The sequence below is a fragment of the Vanellus vanellus genome (assembly GCF_965231255.1).
Source record: "Vanellus vanellus genome assembly, chromosome: 5".
Lineage (NCBI taxonomy): Eukaryota > Metazoa > Chordata > Aves > Charadriiformes > Charadriidae > Vanellus > Vanellus vanellus.
Genome location: NC_138910.1, coordinates 71,352,710 through 71,378,634, shown reverse-complemented (window position 1 = coordinate 71,378,634; position 25,925 = coordinate 71,352,710). Strand labels below are relative to the sequence as shown.

The 25,925-nt window shown below is 41.7% G+C and overlaps 1 protein-coding gene across 1 annotated transcript; it reads right to left on the bottom strand.

The window, feature by feature from the left end:
* Positions 1–71: 71 nt before the first annotated feature.
* On the bottom strand, positions 72–25,640 carry AKR1A1 (aldo-keto reductase family 1 member A1). The gene is made up of 9 exons (XM_082483540.1): positions 25,571–25,640; positions 21,836–21,931; positions 15,474–15,593; positions 13,669–13,820; positions 10,708–10,903; positions 9,915–10,114; positions 8,815–8,887; positions 4,361–4,447; positions 72–607 (listed from the first exon to the last, which is right to left on the bottom strand). Exons 2-9 carry the CDS (start codon positions 21,923–21,925, stop codon positions 542–544), a joined length of 984 nt encoding a protein of 327 aa, XP_082339666.1. The 5' UTR covers positions 21,926–21,931; positions 25,571–25,640; the 3' UTR covers positions 72–541.
* Between the last annotated feature and the right edge of the window lie 285 nt (positions 25,641–25,925).

The following is a 25,925-nucleotide window of genomic DNA, read 5'->3' as shown; positions in this document are numbered from 1 at the left end:
TGGGCATGGTTGGTTACTTGGGTTTTAATGAATGGTTTATGGACATAGTGCAACTGCAGCACATTTCCCTTTATTTTCTGAATAAAAAAATATTAATAAGGGTATCAAAGTTGATGGCTGAGCAGTTGTTTAGTCTTAAAATGCTTTCATGCCTTCACCTTTTTTTTTTTGTTTTTCCTCATGGTTGGTCATAGCTAAAGCTTTCAAAACTGTTTTACAGGCAGTAAACCCAAAGTATTGCCCTAGCCTGATAATGACACGTTTGGAACTTGATTTAGACTCCCCCACTTTTTATCTAATCCCCCAAAGATTTGATGCTTCCAGGAGCAAGCTTGCAGTCATTGTAATAAATCCACAAACTTTGACACGGAAGCTACAGTATCTCCAGAAAGGAGGTCAATTAGAAGCAGTACATTGTAAGTAAACCTACTCAGGAAGGAAGGTTTTAATTTGACAGTTTTTTTGACAAATTGTGGCAACAATTACTTTGTGAAAGAGCAGGTAGAGGAGCATGTTGTTCTAACACCTTATTTTCTAGTAGTTAATAGGGGTCATTGAACGGGTAATTGGGGTGTCCGGCATCTCTTGGTACTAGCTTTCCATTCACCTGTGAAATAAGCAGACAGTGTCAGGTCAGAAAGATAAAAATCCATTCTTACTCTCAGTTTCAAGTTCTGCAGGGTTTACGTTTCTAAATCTTCATATCCCAAACATTTGGGAGCACCTTTTTGGCTTAAACAAGAGCTGTTCCCTCTACCCAGAGTCCTCTTAGCACTTCTTGGAAAAAAAAAAAAAAAAAAAAAAAAAAGATAAGATTTCTGTAGCCTACAGCAAGAGTCTTTCTTCCAGCAGCTGAGGCTTGAAGAGTTAGATTAAGAATAGTTAAAAGCCTTTTGCCTTGTAGCTGTCATTGAGTAAGTGTTGTAACACGCACGCTTCAAAATACTTTAGAGGAGTTGGAGCTTTTGCCCATGTTTCCATGATAGAGTTGCCGGGCTGTCAATTTTACAGATGGGTAAGATGAAACACATTGAATAGCTTGTTCAGGGTCATACACCGAAGTATTAATAGTGTCACTTAACTCTTCCGTAGCACCTTTTGTTCAAGAACATTCCATGGAAGACCAGCTTTTCCAGCTGCAAAATGGGAATACTGAAACTGATGTTCACACATAATTAAACAGAGGCTCAGACTGGCCCAAAAGCAGACGTGGCCACGAAGAAGTCTCAGTTCATACATCCCACTTCCTAGCACTCAGATGCACATGTTACACTTATAGTTGCATCAAGTCCATTGCAAGACTGAGGAGCTGAGGCAAAACCTTGCTCCTCATCTGTTTGGGGAAATTTGGGTGCAGCATTGGCAGAGATACACACCTCCCTGGGTGACATACTAGCATCATTCAGCAAAAACTTATACTACATGACTAATGACTGAATAAAAGTTACGTTAGAGAAATAATTTATTTTTATACATATAAATGTGATGTTAGAGATGACTCAAAATGCTACGGGGGCAGAGGGAATCACAGGGACTTTCAAACCAAGTATCTGCTAGCAAGTCCCTCTATCAGCTTTCAGTATAAAAACCCGCATTTCAAAGCAACAACCGGAATCCCTAGTAATTAATTGTTTACCGTGAAGACTACTGAAGTGTGAAATTAGTCACTTGGGGGCACTACAGAGCAGAAAACTGAGATGTTAACATTTGACTGATGCTCAGATTAAAATAAAAGACAGGTGAAATGAAGCTGTCAGCTGAAGGCAATCCTTAAAACACTGGACAAAAGTATTACAGTATCTTCAGGTTTACCCATATTCACTTGAGAGCCAACAACTTCCTCATGCTCCTAAGATTCATATTCCTCATTTTTCCCCCCCACTTTCTTCCCCCTGCATATTTCACTACACACTACAACGGAACAGCTCTTCAGGTAAGCATTCTTGTTTGCAGCATGCCAAGACAGCAGCTGCCTGAAGCAATGTTTCACATAGCCAATTCCAGCCTACCCCAGGAATTTGAGAGAAGGAGGGCGGTGTAAAATCAGCAGTGAACACACTGCAGGTTAACGGTAGCTAACTATCAAAAATAGACAGATCATCACGTGTACAACACCGTCACTCCTCCTCTCCTGGCTTGCTAGTCATTCAAGTTTCCTTGGCCAATTATGTGTTTCCAAAAGTTTGGATTTCAGGCTGGTGCAAGGTAATTTCTAACCTCTATCCAAATCACGAACTGTCAAAGTATAAAGCAACTTAAATTGCCTACATGCAATGTAATAGCCTCTCCTCAGGCTTTAAACAAAAACACAGAAGAGTGCAGAAGAGTGGCACAGCTATAAGAACTTGTGGTTATGTATCAATGAACAAAAAGCAAGGAAAAACTGTCTCATCAGTTATGATAGGAGCTCCGATATCACTGCCATATCACACTTTGAAATCCAGACACTGAAAGTTAGATTCACAGAGGAGATAGGCATGAAAGGTTAGGCATGAAAGGTTAGACAGGAATTTTAATCAACTGTGAATTAAAATTCCAATAAGCCCAGAAGGGATGGGCAGGAGACAAAAGGTTCCACTAGAGATCTTACAGCTACAGAATCATATTTTAATTCTCCTCATCTTGCTTCTTCCTGTCTTGTTATCTGACAATACAGCAATATCTTTGAAGCTCAGCTGCATCAGAGTCACCCTTTTTCTAGTTGGACGGGCTAGCACTTTGAACTGTGTTTCATCTCTCCTTTGTGAATCACTGTGATCTGATAGGTCTCCCAGGTAACAAAAGCACATGAATTATTTCCAGCTTGTCCAAGCCGGGCTACATTCTAATGTATTTTGCAGTTCCATTAACAAAACAACTTTGTTTGCACCAGTAGCAGAACACTTGAAAGAAACATACTGTCAGCAGCAGGTGTGCTTGTCGCTACCACATTCACACAGATCAGCAGCTAAGCTTGCAGTTTGGTGTACAGACTCCTGGATCCATAAACGCCAAGATAATTTTGGCTGCAGGGATGTGGGGATTTATATTTACGCACACATACTGAAACAACCCTACAGTTAAAAGCATGGCCTTGAAGCTCTGGTAAACCCCAGCATGACAAACAGCGAAAGCTGTAACAAGGATCTACCCTTGATATGAGACAGTCCTTCACCACACATTCACAACTTCTCTTTTCTAACTCAGACTAGTCACTGATATGCTTTCAAGTACTCAAAAAAACCCTCAATGATAAATCCTGGAGAAAAGCTTTTCCCAAAGCATTCCTATAGTCGGTTGCCACCGACTATTGAAGAATAATTTATGGGTAGACAAACTGCTGGAGAGGCAAGGGTATGCTTGACAGCCACCAAATTTGCAGAGGGACCTACTGTATCTATGCAGTGTACTGTATGACAGAGAAGGGATAAATCACTTCAGACTCATTATAGCACAGTTGCCATATGTTGGTCAGTGATGCACCAGGGAATGGCAACAGCTCTCTGTTGCATAGTCAAAAGAAGGACAATAAGAAATTAGGAACACTATAAAGAGACCAGACAAAAAGGCACTGAAATTACTTTTGGTTTGGTTGTTTTGTTGGTTTTTTTTTTCATTTTTGTGGGTTTTTGGTTTGGTTGTTTGTTTTGTTTGTTTGTTCCCCCCTCCCCCCCCCAGTGAGGGGAAAGGGACAAGGTTAGGTCCTTTAATATAAGAAAGGCCAAGAAGCCTTCAACACTTATAAGGCATTGGTTTCTCTAAAACCAGACGGGCATCTGATAGCACATGAGGCAACAGAGTAAACTACTGATGCTAAAAGATGCTGCAGCTAATGGATTTGGGAAGAAAAATAACACAGCCTAAACCAAACTTCAGCAGGTTGTTACAACAGATGCTGAAAGGGGGGACATCCAGTGGAGGGGAGCAGACAGTTTCCCCTCACGTGACTTCCACGATAGACTCTCAGTCTTCACTGATCTTAGAGGTTTATAGTATAAAGTAGACGGGGACAGTTGGAACAAGAGATACTTCTGGAGGAATGCCGTGGACCTTAGCTTGCTTGCACATGAGATGAACAAGTGAGCAGGAGTTTGGTGAGATTTGAAGTAAGATGGGACTCTGGTTAAAGTCCCATGGACAGGTCAGTAATGAGAACTCAAGGGAACCGTCAGCGGCCAAAACAGAGGAAAAAAAATTTCAAAAAACTACCTTTGTGTACGCAGCTTTTGAAAAATTCTTTCATTTTAGATACCCTAAAAAGATGTAGCACTCTTATTCATATGTAGTTCTGACAGGGACAGTGAAAGAAAGAAAACTGCAGAAACCCCAAGTTGTGGCCATATGGACATAATCAAAACCATTAGAAACATGAGAAATTTACCGTAATCATTGGCACAATGTAACGCCAGTTTTTATTCAGGCTTCCAATGTGGCTCATCTCCTCTTCTGTGAGGCTGAAATCAAACACCTGAAGAAAAAAAGCAAGAGGCTTTATTCAATCATTATAGATTTTTCACATTTAATCGATGTTGAGTTTTGCCTCTTCGTTTTCTTTCCTGTGTAAGTCACAACCATCCCCTTGTGCCATGAATTTCTCCAGAGATCCACAAGCAACAGAGCTGACTTAAAAGCAGAAAAGTTCCACTTCAGAGTCATCCAGGACAGAATGGAACAGCAGCAGTGACCTGAGATACTGCTGACTATTTCAGTGTTTAATTTCAGATGACAGTGCAACAACACAGTTGTAACTGAGGCAAACACACACATACACACACATAAGACTGGAATCCTTTTTCATCATCATCATAGAATGGTTTGGGTTGGAAGGGACCTTAAAGATCATCTAGTTCCAACGCCCCTGCCATGGGCAGGGACACCTCCCACTAGACCAGGCAGCTCAAGGCCCCATCCAGCCTGGTCTTGAATGCTTCCAGGGATGGGGCATCCACAACTTCTCTGGGCAACCTGTTCCAGTGCCTCACCACCCTCAGAGTTAAAAAATTTTTCCTAATATCTAATCTAAATCTACCCTCTTCCAGTTTAAAACCATTACCCCTCGTCCTATCACTATGTGGTCTTGTAAAAAGTCCCTCGACAGCTTTCTTGTAGGCCCCCTTCAGATACTGGAAAGCTGCTATAAGGTCTCCCTGGAGCCTTCTCTTCTCCAAGCTGAATAACCCCAACTCTCTCAGCCTGTATTCATAGGAAAAGTGCTCCAGCCCTCTGATCATCTTTGTGGCCCTCCTCTGGACCTGCTCCAGCAGATCTGTGTCCTTCTTATGTTGGGGGCTTCAGAGCTGGATGCAGTCCTCCAGGTGAGGTCTCATGAGCGTGGAGTAAAGGGGCAGAATCACCTCCCTCCACCTGCTGGCCATGCTTCTTTTGATGCAGCCCAGGATACAGTTGGCCGCCTGGGCTGCAAGAACACACTGCCAGCTCCTGTTGAGCTTCTCATCCACCAACACCCCCAAGTCCTTCTCCTCAGGGCTGCTCTCAATCCATTCTCCACCCAGCCTGTATTTGTGCTTGGGACTGCCCCAACCCACATGCAGGACCTTGCACTTGGCCTTGTTGAACTTCATGAGGTTCACATAGGCCCACCTCTCCAGCCTGTCCAGGTCCGTCTGGATGGCATCCCTTCCCTCCAGCATGTTGACCACTCCACGCAGCTTGGTGTTGTCGGCAAACTTGCTGAGGGTGCACTCAATCGCAACATCCACATCGCCAACAAAGATGTTAAATAGCACTGGTCCCAGTACTGGCCCCCGAGAAACACCACTTGTTGCTGCTCGCCACTTAGACATAGAGCCATTGACTGCAACTCATTGAGTGCAACCGTCCAGCCAGTTCCTTATCCACCGAGTGGTCCATTGTTCAAATCCATGTATCTCCAATTAAGAGATAAGGATGTCACACGGAACAGCGTCAAATGCTTTGCACACGTCCAGGTAGATCATGTCAGTTGCTCTTCCCTTATCCACCAATGCTGTAACACTGTTGTAGGCGGCCACCAAATTTGTCAGGCACAATTTGCCCTTAATAAAGCCATGTTGGCTGTCACCGATCACCCCCTTATTTTCCATGTGCCTTAGCAGAGTTTCCAGGAGGATCTGCTCCATTATCTTTCTGGGCACACAGGTGAGAATGACTGGCCTGTACTTCCCCAGGTCTTCCTTTTTTCCCTTTTTAAAAAATGGGTATTATGTTTCCCCTTTTTCAGTCAGTGGGAACTTCAGCAGACTGCCACAACTTCTCAAACATGATGGATAGTGGCTTAGCAACTTCATCTGCCAGTTCCCTCAGGACCTGCAGATGAATCTCATCAGGATCCCATGGACTTGTGCACCTTCAGGTTCCTCAGCTGGTCTCGAACCTGGTCTTCTCCTACAGTGGGCTGTTCCTCTTTCTCCCAGTCCCTGCATTTGCCATCTGCAACTTGGGCACTGTGGTTAGAGCTCTTACCAGTGAAGACTGAGGCAAAAAAGTCATTGAGTATCTCAGCCTTTTCCATGTCCTGGGTGACCAGGTCTCCCATTTCATTCCTGAGTTAGCCTACATTTTCCCTAGTCTTCCTTCTGTCACTGACATAACCTGAAGTGAAGGCTTTCTTGTTGCCCTTGACGTCCCTGACCAGATTTAACTCTACCTGGCCTTTAGCTTTCCTAACTTGATCCCTGGATGCTCAGACAATTTATCTGTATTCCTCCCAGGCTACCTGTCCTTGCTTCCACCCTCTATAGGCTTTCTTCTTCTGTTTGAGATTGTCGAGGAGCTCCTTATTCATCCACGAAGGCTTCCTGGTGTTTTTGCCAGACTTCCTCTTTGTCAGGATGCATTGCTCCTGAGTTTGGAGGAGGTGGTCCCTGAATATTAGCCAGCTTGCTTGGGCCTCTCTTCCCTCCAGGGCTTTATCCCATGGTACTCCACCAAGCAGATCCCTGAAGAGACCAAAGTCTGCTCTCCTCAAGTCCAGGGTAGCAAGCTTATTGTGCACGCTCCTTGCCAACCTAAGGATCATGAACTCCACCATCTCATGGTCACTGCAGCAAAGGCTGCCCTTGAGCTCAACATTCCCCACCAGCCCCTCCTTGTTGGTGAGAACAAGGTCCAGCATGGCACCTCTCCTCATTGGCTCCTCCATCACTTGGAGTACAAAGTTATCATTGATGCATTCCAGGAGCTTCCTGGATTCCTTATGCCCTGCTGTGTTGTCCTTCCAACGGGTGGTTGAAGTCTCCCATGAGGACCAGGGCTTGTGAACGTGAAGCTGCTCCTATCTATCTACAGAGGGCCTCATCCACTTGGTCTTCCTGGTCAGGTGGCCTGTAGCAGACCCACACTGTAACATCACCTGTCCGTGCTTTCCCTTTAATCTTGACACATAAGCTCTCAGTTGGCTCCTCTTCTTTGTTTCCCACACTATGTGCATTTGCAGAAAGACATTGAAGTTGGGCCCCCGATGAAGCTTCCTGGCTGGAGTACTGGTTTTCCTTTATGCCGCACTCCAGGTGCTCTCCTGCTGACCTGCAACCCTTCTCCAGGTTTTGGGCCTCTGTTACTGGTATTGGCATCCTATTGATAGAAGCGGGATGGATCGTGGTTCCTCTCCCCCAGCAACTCTAGTTTAAAGCCCTAAACCCTAGTTTAGTTTAAACTCTAGCTTAAAGCCTTAATTTATTAAACTGTAGTTATATAATATTTCTTTTCTACTTTCAGAAAGAAAACCCACATGTTATATTAGAGTTGCAAGATCCTACTGTTAAAACCCAAGTAAATCAAACATAATGCAACTTTAATATTTCAAACACCTTCAGAAGGTGCAACTTTGGCAAATCTAAGCCCTAAATAGAGGGAATTTCCACGCAACTCTGATCAACAGAATTTATGTATCTGCAAAAATCTTGGCTTCAGACAGTATCAGTTTGTCTTCTGTTCACAAATATGAAGTTGCAATTAAACCCATTTCATAACAAACACCAAAACAAAGGCTTAAAGCCTGAGGCGTTCATACACTTGCCAAGTCTAAGCTTACACTGATACTGCATAGCACTCTTCCACAAAGATAAAAAGCACTGGGACTGTTCCTCCAAGTGCTGCCTATTCAGTCAATACTCTGTTCCCACACAGAGTTTACTGGAATTTCTTGACATTTCTAGCAGCAAACTACATAGCAGAAATTAGTTACAGAATAGGAGTAACAGTTACAGAAATAAGTCTTAACTTAACAAGTATGAAACCAGCCAATCTGTATGATTAAAGGCTGAAAAAAAGACCACAAGAAGTGATTCAGAGACTTCTCTCCAAATTACTGGAAGCCAGAGTTTTCAAATAATTTCTAAACTAAGCTGTCTCTACTTCAGAGCAGAAGTGAATCACACTAAGTCTATTCCTTCATCATCATTAGAATAGCAGTTTGCTGCAGAAATAGTCACCAGCCCTCACTTGCAGGGTAAAACAACTGTTATTCATAAATAAGAACATTAAACATCACTAGAAGACTGCCTTGTTCAATAAATTTGTATCTCAGATAAATTTCAGTAAAGATTTTTCATTTAGACTCCTATCAAAAGGTAAAGAATGTCCTTGGTAACAAGACTGTGCATGTGCACACATGCACATACACACACTTAGTTGCTTAAAACACACCAAGTTTTTTTTCCAAAAATCTCTACCCTCCCTTCTAAGCATATGCATACATTGATGAACAAGTATGACTCAAGTGCCTCAGCTTGTTGGTCTGCAAGTAGCAGGACATATATAGTCCTATAGTAGTAGGACATATACTACTTACATGAAAGGGCATTGCTGAAACTCCTTTCCTCCATTTAAACTTACCTGGACATTCTGCTGAATGCGAGCGGGAGTGACACTCTTGGGAATGGCAACCACTTTACGCTGCACTTGCCATCTGTTAAGAGAAGGAGGAGAGAGATTTTTCTATGCGTGCAGCCCAAGAATATTTATTTTGGTTGAGTAATAATCTGTGGCAGCAGAGATGCCACTTATGTTTCCATGTGAAATACAAATACCCAGAAGAGGGCTGACATAGCACTGTATTGTATTAGAACCTAGTATGTCCAAGCTCAAGCAAGACAGCAGCCAGTGGACTAATCAATGAGAGGAAGACGCTTGTGCCTTTGAACAAGCAAGCAAGTTTCAGGTGCTTTAAGCTAGAAACGCAAGAAACAGTCAGAAAAATGTACTGAAGCACTTTATGCAAGTTCCAACACAACAACCACTGAGAAACTAGAAGAAAACCCAGATCCCTCAAATGCCTGTCTAGTGGCTTGAGCCCCAAGCCTTGAACGCATTCAGCTGGCAGGGTAACTTGCTGCTGCCCAAGACTTGTACTAGTGATATTGATAGATACAGAGCCAGAAAAAAAATGACAACAGAAATCCAATTTTACTTTACAAGGTGCTGATCACTCAATCATCTTGTTTCCCAGTATCCAGTAGCTGGCTTTTGCTATACAAAAACAAAACAGCAAATGGTTTTTCAGTGTGAAGGAGGAAGGTCCCTTCCTCAGCCCCTCTTCCTGGGTGCCCATTTGAATGAAGGAACAAGAGCTCAAGGGTTCAAGCAACCGGCCACGGGCAAATTCAGTAGGTGGCACTCAAATATGGTACGCTGCTGCCTTCATTTTCCTACTGCTATTCCACAGCAAAAAAAGGTAGTGAACTGCCCCAGGCAAGGATCCAGGCCCTGAATGGACCCCTCTGACCTAGTCCATCCACATGCCCTAAGGCAGGACCAACTCTACCAACTCTGCAAAAAAAAGCACAAATGGGGTTTTCTTTTAGCACTCCCTGTGATTTTAACTCCCCACTGATGTGGAAGAACAAGTGCTTTAAGTAGATTCCTTCTAGCTTGTATGTTTTGCTTTAATTAAGACTGGGTCCCAAATACCACTCTCTCCCACAATTGTTCTGTACCTGAGAATAATCTGTGCAGGTGACTTGCTGTATTTTTCTGCCAGTTTTTTGATCCCAGGTTCTTCTAGAAGCACAGGCTCATCTGGATGTTTCCACATGCGATCTGGAGAACCCAGGGGACTATAGGCAGTGACAACCAGTCCTCGTTTCTGGCAGTGAGCTATCAACTCATTCTGAGCTAGGTAAGGATGGCATTCTACCTATTAAAATAACCCACAATGAGTGGCTAGAGAACAGGTATCAACACAAAACTCTAAGCAAACAAGAAGTCAAAAGTACAGCAGAACCAAACACATCACAGGAGATCATCCCAGATTCTGCAAAACCTTATGAGGATAAGCCTTAATGAAAGAACGAAAGAGTGTCTGGTAGGCTAAGTTTACAGGAAAAGGAGAACAGATCACCTAAGTTTAGCGTGCTGGATTTTCCCCACATACCAAACACATCATCCAACAAGCAAGGAAGCTCTCTACGCAATGGATTCAAGTTACTCCCTCGCAGTCTTTCTTTCTTATAGACTAAATTGTTCATCAGAGGGAAAATGAACTCTTCCACAGATCTGTTCAGCTAAGCAGGCATAAATGGCCACAGAACATGGATGGATATAGGCTACCTCCCCAACACAATAATCTGCCTGGAAAGACAACCTCTGGGCCCCTACTCTGGCAGAAGTGGCTATATTCTTCCCCGTACATAAGAAGCTACACCCCTTGTGCTAAACATACGGTATGCAAATTCTTCACTCTTATGGACACATAGGAAAGGTATTCGTCCTCTCCTTTATTCACCTTACCTGGAGCACAGCTGGTTTGACAGTAGCCACACTTAGTACATCATCAATCTGACGACTGTTGAAGTTTGACAGCCCAATGGCTTTCACAAGACCTTTTTCTACCAGCTTCTCCATAGCCTTCCAGGTATCCTTGTAATCAGTGTAGTCATAACGCATAGTGTTATCGGGATTCTTCGGGAACAGATTGTCCCCTCGTCTGCAGCATCAAAGGTAAAGTGTAAGTACATATACCACATTATTTATATTGCGTTAGTTCTTCACTAAAAGAAACTTTCCTCAAAGTATTCTTAAAAAGCTTATACATAGTTTAGAAGGTAGAGTACAAACTGAGCAAATTTGTTGAATTCCACTCTGCTGACTTAACCTATAAGAAATTATTTCACCTACTGTCTTTCCTATGTAAACTTGTTATACAGTACTTTGAACTACTTACCTATATGGTAGTGACTACACAGAACTGATAAGCCACTGTATACACAGCAGCAGCTGTTTGCACACTTTGATCCTAGCAAAACAGCCGATTTAGAGAACAGCAACTCAGAGGGCAGCTTTAGTTTTTCAACTTGTTTTTGAGAGAGGACTGATATTCTTCATAGTCTGTTTGGAGTTGCTACCAAAGGGATCTTGGTTTAAGAGCCCTCTAGGAGAGACTGTATTCAAAGTATGCTGGTTTCCCACTGCCTCTGGATTCTGTAGCAGCATCAGCACTTGATACAACTGCAAATTCTCAGAGAGGTCTTAACATCTACATATTGATTGTAGATTGGGTGTGTTTCCAGTTAGTCACACCAATCCATTTAAAAATAAAATAAAATTTAAAAAGCAACACCCTCCTCCCCAAACCAGACAAAAAACAACAAAAAACCCCAAATCAGACACAAAGAACCCGGTTATGCCAGGTGACACCACCACACTGCCAAAGGGCAGTGACTGGTCTCTGTGCAGGCCACACACCGAGGGGTGGCCGCAATGCCACTGGAAGAGCACTGCTTCATAACCACTGCAGGACACTGCTAGCTCAGATCGCGGAGACTGTCTTACGTAGCTCGAGCTAAGCAGCAAATGGTGTGAGAAACGGCCACAGCTGGGGACAAAGGGCCATGGTTTTTGTTCATGTCGCTGGTAAATCTAGAATCAAAAATAACTGAAAGCCTTATGAGCTCCCAACTCAGAAAAGCAGCCTCATATGTCGAGAGCAGTATATTCAGTGAGAGATTAATTTTCAAGACCTAGAAGCACTGTGATTTTCATCCGGAAGTCTTTTTTTAATTTCTGTGTAAATAATATTTGTTTGCTCAGCTTCCCAATACAACAGGCATTATAGATAGCCACACATTAGAACAGATGAAGCAGAGCTAATGGAAAACTGGAGAGTCAACGGTTTCCAAGGAGAAAACATGAAACTGCTTTATTAGAATGTCAGTTTTGTCAACAGTTTCCACAACACCAAGCAAATTTAAATATTAGTAATATCTAAATATATATCATTATTTGCGTTGTTATCAAAGCAACGTTTAATGTATGGTGTTGTTTTTTTTTTTTTTTTTTCAATCAACTGGAAAATAAACTTATTTCACAACAGGGGGAATTTTTAACAGAAGTTCTTCCTCCAAACCAGCTTTACTTGAAAAGACTTCCTCATTCTGTTATGCTGAGGGATATATTTGAGTGTCTTTCCTTTTATCAGTAGTGTTGCATGCTTTGTAAAATTCAGTTCATATGACTAGAAGGGGAAAAAAAATGTTCTCAAATTTGCAGAACAGACAGAAGCCCCTCAATCTGACAGGTTTTCCCCTGTTGAGTGAAGTCTCCAGGCAAACAGCTGGTCAGGAGATTTATTCTCCCCTTGCCTTTTTACTGATTGTAGAGGGGAAAAAACTTCAGCCACATCTACAAGAAAATAGAGCAAGGAACTCTGTTTCTGATGGGTTTGTAGGATAGGTGCATTTAGCACTTAATGAGAGAACTGCCTCTTCTCATATTTCCTCAGATTGTAGAATTACTGCAAATAAAGTGTCCTAAGAAGTCATTTTCATCTCCTCCTCATACAGATACCACCACCATACTGCATATGTTTGGCCACTTCCATACAGTTAATAACTATTAGTGAAAAGTGTTGTCTTCTTTACAAAGCACTTAATTATCATTTTACAGATAAGTAAAACTAAGGCACAAAGCAGTTTTGGTATTTCCTCACGGTTACCATGTAGGTCAATGGCAGAACCAAGAATAGCTGCCACATTTCCCCAATGACTAGAAGAAGATACTAGACTAATTTAAACTTCTAATATATTTTAAACTCAAAAGATTTTACCTCACAGCAAGCCAAATTTCCAGCTAGTATATAATGGCAAGCTTCAGTATAGAAACCTGTCACATAAAGCTTTGTTCCTTTTTCCCCAGTTAGACTACTTTCAGTTACCTAACTTTGGCACCCCGTGCCAAACTGTCAGCAGGTTAGTGATCCTAATTTCATTGCTTACTTGTTCTCACTATTCAAAAAAATAAGTAACTGCTTAAAGACTTTAAATGAAGACTTAATACCCATTTTTCCAGACTCATCATTTCTAAATAATGAGAACAATTATCCCTTTTCTACTTACAATACTTCTACACAAAACCAGAATTCTTGTCTCCTCTACTGTATGATTACAGACATGCTACAAATCTAACAGCAAACAAATCCCCACCCAACTGAAATTCAAAGAAGAATGAAATTCAAACAATTGTTTCTGTGAATGAATGGACCAAGTATGAGTAAGTGTACATGGTATGGGTAAAAAAGAGTGTCTTTATGCCAGTCCATAGGACTACACTATTAGCTACACTGAAAAACATCTTGCACACAGTATACATAGGAAGAAATTCACAGCTCAGAAAGAAGGTCCTCAGGATATAACACCAACCACTTATGTAAAACTGGGGTTTCTGCATTCTGTGCCCTTTCCACACAGAACTTACTCAAAGGCATGTGGCCAGTGCATAAGGTACAGGTCCAGGTAATCCAGTTTCAAATCTCCAAGCGTTTTCCTTAGTGCTGGCTCTACATCATCTGGGTGGTGCTTGGTATTCCAGAGCTTTGATGTTACAAACAGGTCCTCCCTTTTAATAACCTTTAAGAAAGGGAGGAGTTCGTAATTTACTGGAACAAGTTCAGGAAAAGAAAGCTAGTTGGAGAATTGCTGCCATTAAAACAAAGAGAACAATTTAAGTCTAAAAAAAAACCCAACAAAACAAAAATCAAACCCTAACACATGGAACCTACAAATTAAACCTTTCAAAAATATACTGGATGGAGAAGAGCAAGAGAAATACACACATTGGCCAGTCCTAAAGTTTAACAAGTACTTCACAATTTATTAGAAGTTTTGAAAAACAAAACAATCCTCTCCACACACACACTTTTCAAACTTTACAATTCAAGGGTTAAAACCACTACTAAGTGTGATGTGGCCAAAATAATAGTTTATTCATATGTAAATTTTGTAATTTATATTTATCAATTCACATATTCTAGGCACAACCAACTAACTTACTATACTCATCACATGTTATAAACCAAGAGTGCTTCTCATGGAAAGAGCGTGGGAAAATAAACAGAAGAAGTTTCCCCAAACTTCTGCACTTGAGTTTCTAGGTTCTGGAAGGAATGCACTAAGAACTGAGCACCCCGTACCCTGCATTGGAAGGGTAAGACCCAGAAATTAAATAAATAGAGAGCTGGTTAACTAAGAAATATAAAATGCAAAAGGAAGATCATATTTGGGAAGCTGAAGCAGAGAACACCATCAGAGGGCAATTCTCACTCTTATGTATGACCAAATTTCACTCAAGCCTATACTTTGTAGAAGCTGGCATCATTAATTCCTTAGTTTCTCTCCTCCAACTATTCAGTTATTTCTGTTTCACATATGGCTATTGTGTTCAAAGAGCAAGATGTTTTTAAAAGTCTACATTTAAGTTAACTAGCTAATATGAACGGAATAAGAGTCTCCTAAGCTTCCCTATATTAGTTACCATATCTAGTAGGAAGAAATCCCTGGTGCAAGCTGAAAACAGCCTCTCAAGCTAATCACATAACAAAGAGATTGTCCTAAAGCCAAGGCAAGAGCAGCAGGAAAGCAGAAACATAAGAACTTTCTTTCCATGAGCTCTGAGGCTGAACAGGTAATCCTTCTGGTCCCTCAGGCCAACAAGAGCAAGGGGATGAATTTAAGATTCCACCTCAGGTCATCCATAGGAATGCCTGTCGCATTACATTATACTTAGGCCATGGAGTCTCAGGTGCAGGCCCTAGAGTCACAGTTATCAAACCTTCAAATGTAATTACCGTTTTAAAAAAAAGTATGTATTTATTCGCTCATATTTTATCTATAACCAAAAAACCCACAGTCATCGAATTTGCTGTGGCTACCCAACATTGCGTGCTATTCTAGACTGGCAAACTAGAGTAACTTTTAATATGAATCATGGCAAATATTTTACAGTATAACTACTGATTGGGATACTTTGTGAGGGGGAAAGGGGCAGGCAGGGATATTATTAAAAAAGGCATTTTCTGTAGCTTCCATGAAAATATTCCTGACAGCCAGGATGGTTATAAGAGGAGAGAAAGCCCTCTTTCATGCCTGCTCCTGATTAATAACAAACAGCTGGGATGGACTAGCAGGAAAAGCCACAAGTGTTAACTTTACAGTCTACTTCCAGGTCACAGTTGTAAATTTTGATGCAACATACAGTCAGCATGGTGATTCCTGTGTTTTTACCTTGTTGGGCCCAAGACATTCCTGGAAAGCCTCACCAATCTCCACTTCATTGCTGTAAGCTGCTGCACAATCGATGTGGCGATAACCCACGCTTAGGGCATATTTCACAGCTTCTTTCACCTGTAATCAGAATCAGATTACCCAATGAAAGCAGTGGAATGGGACACATGACTGGAGAGAGAGAGAGGAAAAAAAATATATTAGGAACTTCATGAGGAACACCCCCAAAGTATGGACCTACATAAGGTCACGAGACTCAAAGGGAGTAGGATACAGCCCTCTGTGGCACAGCCTTTAGGAGTAAAGAGCTAATTCCTAGCAGATGCTCCAAGAGTAACAAGAAAATGGACCATGCACACAGGCCAAGCATGCAAGAACTCACCAGACAGAACAGGGATTCATTCTTAACTACAGTTGTCACACTTTATTTAGCTATTAAGTGGGCTTTAAGAAGCAGTTTTCAAATAAATCATGGCTTAGGAAGACAAATTTTCAGGAACTAACAGACCAATTGATCAATGTCAGTCAAGCCTGGAAGACACCTCTTCTCTACCAGTAAATGAAGAGCCTGGTTTCTGACAGAGTTTGGCTGTCGTTCAACTGCTCACACCTAATTTCTAAGATAATGTTATTTTATGGCACATTTTTCCCTCATGTCTCATTCTCATTGATTGCACAACAATGGAAGTCACTATACTGCTGAATATTAACCCATGGCCTGCAGGGGATCTCCTGATGAAGCTCACAGCTTTGCATTCTGCTTTCCACGTTGCTGACAATGAAGGTGTTGCCAACAGCCACACATCCCATACTCCATATTGTTACACATAAGCCAGAATGGTTGGGAATCAAGGCACTATACTTTGAATCTGTTTCTGCTTTTGAAAGCTCTAATGAAACACAAAACATTCACATTTGGGCCTCAGATAAGGAGCAAGTCTAGAAACCAAAGAAGGGAATGCAGAATGGCATATTGTAAAGGATTCTTTAATAGCTATTAAACAAAGAGTTTTAATAACTGATTGTGCAAGACTAAGAATTACTCAGACTTCAGCGTAGTCATTAACTCCCGTTAGGCTGATGAGCATTAAGTAACTTTATTTTATTTAACTTTCTGTGGACAGTAAGCACATGTTCTCTTTTACATCTACCCATCTCTAGTGCTACAGTAAGAGCGTGTCTTATCTGTACAGTGATTTCTATATGTTCCTTTTCTCTGACTTGTCTCTCAAGACTGTGGGAGACTGTAAATTACTCTGTGTATAAGGCTTGATGCAATAGGGCCCTAATCTATTTATAGAGATTACATGTCTCTTGTCAAGAGACTAAAAAAAATGTGTCCACAAAGGCTAGAGAGACTGATTTCTTCCACTTTAATCAAAGTACTGGCATTTTCAATTTTAAAGCTGACAAATTTATTAACAACAATTAAAGACATGTACAGTCCCGCTTTTAGATGCTACAGAAAGAAAGGGGGAATCAGACATGAGAAAGATCTCTCTTCTACTGGTGGATTTTATTTATTTTTCTTGTCCAGGACTGCAGTTAAAGCAGACACAGGATATTCTGACTGCATTCCTTGGCATTTTGAGAGTAAAACTGGACCTTTTTCCCTTAGCCAGAATGACAAAGCACTTCTAGTACAGCAGTGAAGTAAGTTCTTCCTTTCTCTAGCAGGATGGTATTTACAGTCCTTGTTTCACTTTGACAAAGACATTCCTCAGAAGGTCACTACAAGTCAAGGTCGTAGTAATTCTGAAATCACTTGAGACATATTAAAGGCTTTTAAGACTTAATATCTACACACACCGCACACACAAAGGTGCGAGCTGTGGAGCAGAAGCAGAGAGGAAAGGAAAAACAGCGGTGTTCTTTGTCTGTACTAATCCTCCATTTCCTCTGTCAGGATAATACTTTTTTTTTAAATCCAAACAGCTACAAAACTTGCCATAAAATGAAAGCAGGCACCACTTGCAGAAAACCAGGGATAAGACACTCCAAACACATCTCTGCAAAGCAATAAAAAGGAGGCCTTATTTCTATGTCAGAGTGTTTTGATAAATTTCTAGCACTGAAAAACTGGGACTGGCCATTTAAATAAGGTTTGGATTTGGACAACATTTATATTTGTGTAAACTACTCTCAGCCTACTAAGATATTCCAACAGGAACTGAGAGCTCCTGTTCCATGCAAGAGGCAAATAACCAAGAGTAAATGTGCAAAAAAGCAGGGGGGGGAGGGGCGACGACCATAATAACAAACAGATGTAAACGTAAGAAGTGTACTTTATTTTAACAGAAAGTTTTCTATTTTTGAGACTATGTTCAGACAGGTACATACATTTCCTGGGGGGCTGGGGGCGAGGGGGAAAAAGACGACAGAAGCACTTAGAGCTTCATATGCTTCTGGATATTTGGCGCTGTGAAGTAATAACAGCCAAAGGATCCCTCACACTTTCCATATATTCTTTACTTTAGCCTGGCAATATTGCTGTGGAAGGAGCAATTACTGAGTTCACTTTGAATTGGGCAAATTCAGTCACACAGCTTAGGTGTGACTCACCAACCCAGCATCATAGAACTACAGAAAGTAGGTCTGAAGGAATCTATTCCCATGCCCCACAGCAGTGCCAAGTCAGTCTAAACCACCCCTACACGTTTGTCAAAACCCTTCTTGTGACAGGCAGCCTATTCCAATGCTTAGATATCTTTATGTTCAAAGCCTTTTAAATGTCTAACCAAGACAGCCCTGATGCCACATCCTATTCCTCAGCCATGAAATCCATAGCTTCCCCTTCTCAAGGGCTTTTTGTGCATTTGGAAAGCATCAGCATGCTTCCTCTCAAACCTCTCTTGGCCATGTAACTGTAGGCACTTCCATCTTCCATCACAACTCACTTTTCCCAGACCTTGCATCACTGTTGCTGCTGTCTCATCAGCCGGGTCATGCTTTTCTTGAAGTAGTTTGCCCCAAACCAGACACAGTATTGCAGCTGAAGCCTTACTCTCCTTCATTGTATAGCAAAGCCTAGGGACTACACTCCCATTTATACATCCTAGCAAGGGACTGGGCCTTCCCACCCACCCGTATTCGTTTTTGAAGACGAGGAACACGGTATTGCTAACAATTGGGGCAGATTCAGAAACAGAATCCATAAGTCCCAATTCATTATAGTATGCATTCCTAGATTTCCAATTCTTCAATTTGCCAATCACAAGGTGAAAAACTAACATGCCATTTTTTTTACTTCCAAGCAACACAGCGTTCAAGTGAATAGGGAGCCTCTTCTGCACAGCCCCAAGCCATTATGAAGAGGCTTTCACTCTAACAGTTCCAGTCAATAACACTTGGAAAGAAAAGACTCTGACAGCCTCCCCTGCTTCCTGCAAAGTTGCCACATTTTACCAGTCCAAGTACATTTGATGAAGGGGAATAGGGAAAAAAAAGAAACAACTCAGATCACCAGTCCACATGATATTCTGATGCAGTATGACTGGAACATGTACTACTATATCACAGTTTGTACATACTGTACTAAAATTTGCTGAAAAGGAACTCAGACCACCACATAAGTAATGCTTAGAGCTGACATTCCCTAAAAGAAAGAGTTTTGCCTTCTATCCTTCAGATGTGGAATTCAGGTTCCTCCTTAAAATATACCAGCAGTAGTGATTTTTTTGTGCACCTAACAAGGATTCTCTAGATTGTCTAAAAAACTTTTCAAGAACTAAGCAGTCTCCTCCATAGCTGCAATCCTGTCACAAGACACGCAGTCCCCAGTCTGACCGGTTTTTCTAAGGTACACATTTCCTCCTCAGCTTTCCTGAAGTTTCACACAGAAAAATACAACTTCCCTCAGCCCCACATCTGTCTTTCCCCACAGAATCAGCCTCTGCCACAGCAGGCTAGACTGTTCATCTGGTGGGGACCAGTCCTCCAGGTTGAAAGCATGGCCCACTAGAGAGACGAGAACAAAGCATCAAAGGATTACAGGTAATCAAGCTCAAATATTAAAAAAAAAAAAAAAAAAAAAAAAAAAAAAACACAAAACCAAAACATGCTACTGGTATTCCTGATGCTCCTGTCTGAATGTACTTCTCTTTGAACTCGTTCATGCTGCCAGTTCATAAGCTTCTGTACTGTGTTCCCTTCCATTCAACAGCCCTCCATCATGTTCCCATGGTAACATCTAAAACAAATTTCTCTTCTAGCATTTGATAATGTAAGATTGAAAACATCCTATTATTTTAAGGTAGTCTTCCAACACGGATTTGGATTCAATAATTTCCACCCCCTATTGTTACCGTCTAGGAAACTAGGGCTGCAATGACACCTTTGTACTGGAGTGCTAAGATCTGGCTACAAGGAGAAGGCTTGTTTAGGATCAGGAATAGTAACAGCAATAATAAGAAAATTAATCAAGAGAGTAAGGTCAAGACTGAAAAGCAACTTGGCAAGGAAAATAATCACAATCTGCAAAATATTTACCCAAAATAATCTAAAAGCTATCCCCTTCCACTCTCAGCCCTTGCACAAAACAGCTTCACAAATAGCTTCTACTTGGGAAACAACTAGATTAAATACAATCAATTATTATTCTTCTGCTTCTCTAAGTTTTTGGCCCTTAGTCTTTAATTCACAGCTGCAATTATTCTCCCTGAACTACATCACATCCTTTTATGGGAAAATCATTTGAACACTCTGGCAAATTGCTGGTATGCTTCCAAATCTGATAAATCTCCATTTAAAAAAAGCAAACAATTTTGATGAGTAATAAATATGGATTTATTTATTCCATAGGAAAGGAACAGCAGCAACTTCTGTAACTCTGGTCATTTTCACCACACTTTCTAGATCCTGTCTTCAATACATTCTAGGAGTAAGTCTTTGAAGATTCCACAGAAGTGACTCCCACAGGACCCCAGAGAAGATCTCTGGATCCCATGTGGGATTCAGCTGCTAGAAGTGCTGCTTACTATGGCAAAACCCATCTGAACAAGGTTGAAATTATGCTCAAGCAGGATCTTTCCAGGTTGTTTTACAAGATCGCACTTTCCTCAGAACAGTTAGTGCCCAAAATAAACAATGCATTAATATTTTGTTTCTTTAGTTTCAGGCATTTGTTTTAGCACAATGCACATTAAACTGCTTTGAGTGCACAGAAATTCATCCATTAAGTTCCCGCGTGTTAATAAATGCAATTCAGCTGTCAGTTGATGTTTTAAGTGACAGAGCTGAACATTCACCCTTGTCCTTATTTAAGAGGTTGACTGAGCTCTCACAGCAACTCAGCTTCCACATTAGCACAGCTTCTATTCCCAACAGATCCACTGTCCCGACAGTTGTTTGGACAGAAAGCCCAACAATAAAATGGGTCTGAATAGATTTAATTTTTATAGCTTGTTTCCCACCTTTTTCTCTAGTTGGCATGAGCGAATAGCACAACGGGTCATCTTGAGAAGGGTTTTAACTTTCCCTCTCAGTCAGGAGCACAATGTCATCCAACATACTTCAAAAACCATCATGAAGCTAACACAAAAGGCATTAAAAACAACACTAAAAACAACAATAACTACTAAGAATTCCACCAAGCAAGAGGACAGTCTTGCTGGACACTGCACATAATTGCTGTGAAAGGCAATCTCTGCCCCCAGGAATTTCTTTTTTAAATAAATGAAACAGAAAGGAAAAGACAGACAAGGGGGAGAAGTATTACAGTAAGAGGCACAGCCCATAGCATGCAAACATTCCCACAGACAGTTTGTAATAACACACAGAATTGTTTCCAAGTGGGGGTGTTGCCAATTCATTGCATTTAGAAGCAGAGAGAATATCTAATGACACATTACTCTTCTCAGTCTAAAAGCAGGATGACCCAAGCAAGTTCTTTGTCTGCTTAACGTAGGCTAACCACTGGAACAGGACTTATACAACAACAACTAGAGTTCTTGCCTCCCAAAATAACACTTTCAGCTGAGCCATCAGCCCAAGCCAGAGGGATGTCTGGTCAAACTGGCAGCCTGAGGATTTACCAGTAGAAGAGTGAGGTACCATATTATAGCTACAGCTTTTTCCCTGTCTCACCCCACTTATTGGTCTCTTTCTGGATTCATTTCCCAGAGCACCACTGCCTGAGGACTGGGTGAACAAATCTTAAGGGAACTTCTGCTGCTGCTGCTTTTGTGCCTTAAGGCCTTAGTCATGCAAATACATTCCACTGACTTCAGTGGACCCAAGACTAAAACCATTCAAGCAAAAGATCCAGGCCTCAGATCCAGGATCTTCGGAGAAAAAAAAAAAAAAAAAGTGCACAAAACACAAATACGAATTGAGAGGACAATATTGTAGTGTTCTCTGCTTACTTGGCCACGTTCACTTTTCCAAGTTCCCAGTCCTATGAGAGGCATCTTCTGCCCAGTGTGGAGTGCAACGAAGTTGCATGCTGCAGACATTTTTGCCTAAAAAAGAACAAGAACAAACTGAGTTTTCCAGAAGTTCAGTAAGTTGCAACAATTCACCTTTTCTATGCAAAAATAAATAAATAAAATCAGAGAGGTCTTCATGATGCTAGAATAAAGCTGAAGTAGATTCTTTACAGATTTTACTGCTATAAAGGAGATTAATAGCTACCCTGGAGAGAACAAAAAAGGAGCCCTCCTTTACAATGCACAGGTTTAAGATTTCTCAGGGTTAAGAAGTACAGAAAGAAGCACCTTGCAATAACATACAATTAATACGGATGCTTAGGTGAAAACATGGTTGGTTTGTTTGTTTGTTTTAAATCAGCAGTAAGTATTGATAAGGCAGACAGGAATAAGAGATTTTTGTCTGCCCTTAGTGTACAGTAATTCCATAGGGCTTCTGCACTTAGTCTTCCTTTTACCAACTCGCTAACAGCTGGCTGAGGAACCAAGCTATAATTATTGCTGCAGTTGGGGATAAACACATTTTGTCAAAAACAGCTGCTGCATATTAAGCTCTGAAGACCCGATACAGGTAGAGGTTTGATTAGGAGTGAATAGTAAGTAAAGGCATTTATAAAGGCATAGCCCAGAAAAACAAAACAAAAAATAATGCTCCAAAGAACATCACTGCTGGAGGATCGGTCCCATCTTTTTATGCCAGATATGTGCTTTGTCACCCTTGAATCCTAATTTTCACCAACTCAGAGCTGAATTATCAGAGCTCATTATCAAGGCTGTCTGGCATTGTGAAGAAAAAAAAAAAAAACAGAAACATTTTGGCTTCCTCTGCAACAAGCATAACTGTTTATGAATTGTTATACACCTGCACCAGGCAAATGCTACCAGATGAGATTACCTTTTTTTTTTGAAAAACAAAAACCACTAAAAATCCCTCTCTGATGTGAAGTATGGATCATATAAAAGTGGTGCATATATAATTTTTTTTTTTAAGCATTCTGACATAGAACTACAAATAGCTGTGTGCAAAGCGAGCTAAAATACAGTAGGTCTTTACATATTCGTGTGTTTTGAATCCCAAAATAACTTTCTGTCTTCCTGCTCCATTAGAAATGGAGACTATCATTTAAAGAGCCAAAAGATTATTTGTTCCCATACTGCCAAAATCTGCATGTGGACTCTGATGGAAATTCGAGACTTAAGAGCTCAACTCTTGCGTAAGATGCATTTCAAATACAAACAGAATGCAATAGCTAGCACTGCTATTATAGAAAGTGTCACACACCTGATTTAGTACTAATTCACAGAGGCGTAGCCGCCTTCTGTTACTAAAGAGAGAATGAAAAAAGATTGTGCAGAGTCAGTTGTCACTTTGAGCTTGGGCTTCTCTCTCATGCTTAGCACTCTGATATCCAAGCATTTTCCCTGTGAAATTCAACAGAATCAAGGTCCAGCAGGATCTTCCATTACCTGTTGTTGGCTTCATAGCTGCTGCAAACAGCAATTTGCTCATAGTGACAAAGCTTTTTATCAAAAAGGAAGGTTTTACAGTGTGTCCCAACATCCTCACAATCTACGTTTCTGGTCAAACTGTTAAAAAGAAACCACATTCAGGATGAGCTCCAAAGCTGTCTAGCTGATTTCAGCAGAAGCTGAGGAAGTTACTTCCCAAGTTCAGCTGCGTCCAAACTCAAGTGTTATTTGTTAAAAAAAAAAAAAACAAAAAAACAAAATCAAGAGTGTAAGCATGCAATGTTGGTTGAATGGCTATGTAGGAGGAATCTGTTTTCAAAGCAGAACGTTCACACAGTATACTATCGCAAAATAGCACTGCCTTCTCCACCTTGTTATAATTTCCCTCAGATAATTAAGTCCCAGCTGATGGATGTGTTTACACAGAAATTTTGTATTTTCAATTTCTTGCTTAGCTTCTCAAACTGTATTTTTGTAGCTTTACAGCAGATACCAACCAGCACATTTGTTTTACAGACAGACATAATAGATTAGTTGGAGTGATCCTGACCTGAAGGCCATCACCAAGGACTTAGTGATCCACGTAACAGTAGGTCCAGGCTTGTCTTGTGCTGTGCTTCACGTACAGCATGGCCTTCAGGCCCATGCTACGGGATGCACATCCCACAGCCGCAGGATAAGCTCAACAGCTATTTCTAACAGGGAAGTCTGCCAGCAGCTCCCACTTGGCACCTGCAATTACACCACCTATGCATCCTTGCTTTTATCCAAAGCAGCAGGAAGTTCTCATGTGAACATCCTTTCTGTTTGATAGTAGAAATGATGAATGATGTTTTCTTGTAATAGACTCCCCATTAGCTCAAGTGACTGCAACAGGGTAAACCTTTCTATGGACAGGGTCTGCACAATGTGTGGCACGTGAATCGGAAGAAGTCTGTTCAGTGCTGCGTGACTCAGGGTTCCTAGCACCTGAAGGGATGTAAGATTATCAATGCTATCCTCTGCCTTTATAGGGTTAGCTCTAACAAATAGCATTTGAGATCATACTTTACAGAGTCTTATCGGGACTGTAACAGACCAGCACCTTCTGGTGCAAAGCAACAGTTTAACACAAACTAATGGATCTGAATTTGCACTGAGATGTATTAAGTCCAGATGTTATTGCTGAAGGCAATCATTGGTGAACCAAACTGTGGGTGTATGTCTGTTTTTTGGGGTAGGGAGTCTGTTTTTTGGGGTAGGGAGTCAGAGAAGGAAGAATGACAGTGACAAGTGTTCTCTTCTATTCTGAATTTGCATAGCAATTTTTAGTCAGCTACATGCAAGTAGGTGCTTTTTACCTGAGTTTAGTTGCCTAAATAAAGGTATCTTCTCATACTGTACGATACAAGAAAACTTAAGGCTTTTTGAGTCACATTGGCCTATAACATAAATATAACACAACCATATGCTTTACACAAACATGTTACACAATCATCTTAAATGCAGCAGTTCAGCCCAGGAGACAAGGTACACATGTTTAATCAATAACTAGCATCAGCACATTTTCTAAGAACCATCTTGCTTCATGTAACACTGTTGCATATTAACATAGCAGAGAGCGCAGAACTACAGCCTCTGGAAAAATGGAAACACGCCAGAACTAGAAACATTGGAAGAAAACACACTAATTAATACTTTCCACTCAGATTCTTCTCCTAACAAGATGTAAGGGAGCTACAGTGTCTGCTAGCCATCATTATTTCATTCATTAAAAAGCTGGAAGCCTCTTTTTAAAAGGGCAAAGACAAAAATAAACATAGAAACAAACTAATTCTGGACAAGTAAGATGCGGTTTTGGCTAAACAATTCTCACTTACTGCCACATTCACATAAAAGAGTTAAAGCTCAGAGTAATTCAAAGGCAGCGTAAGCAGTCTGGCTAGGGGGATGCTTTAATAACCAGAGAAACATAAACCACAGCTGTGCACCAACCCACAGCTACAACTCGCTTTTAATGCGAAGCAAGGAGTTCCCCATCGGTAACACATACATAAACATGCATTAAATTAACATGCAGAGATATGAAAATAGGTGTATATATTGAAAACACGGAAGTCCCTGCTACCGAATCGCTTACGCGCCCCACAAACGGGGGCGAACCCTCCACATTTCGGCTCCCGCGGAGGCGCCAAACGCGACGCGGACCGGCAGCGCGCCCACCTGCCCCTTATCGGGGCGGCCCAGGGCGGGTCCGCCCCGCGGCCGAGGGGGCGATAAGGCCGCCCCGCCAACCCGCCGCCGCTCGCACTCACCGTCCCGCCAACGAGCGCCGACCCACAGCTTATACCGCCGCCCGCTTATACCGCCGCCGTGGAGGCGCTTCCGCTTCCGGCCGCGAGCTGCTACCGGACGGTCCGGGCCGGTCGAGGCGGGAACGGGCTCCAGTGTTGCGATGGTGGCAGCGCCAACCGGCCTTTGCGGGTTTTCCCTCCCGGGGGTGGCCGGCGGACACCGGCTGCCGTAGCGCCGTGCGGAGCTGGGTGCCGGCCCGCCGCGCCCGCAGTACCGGCCGGCT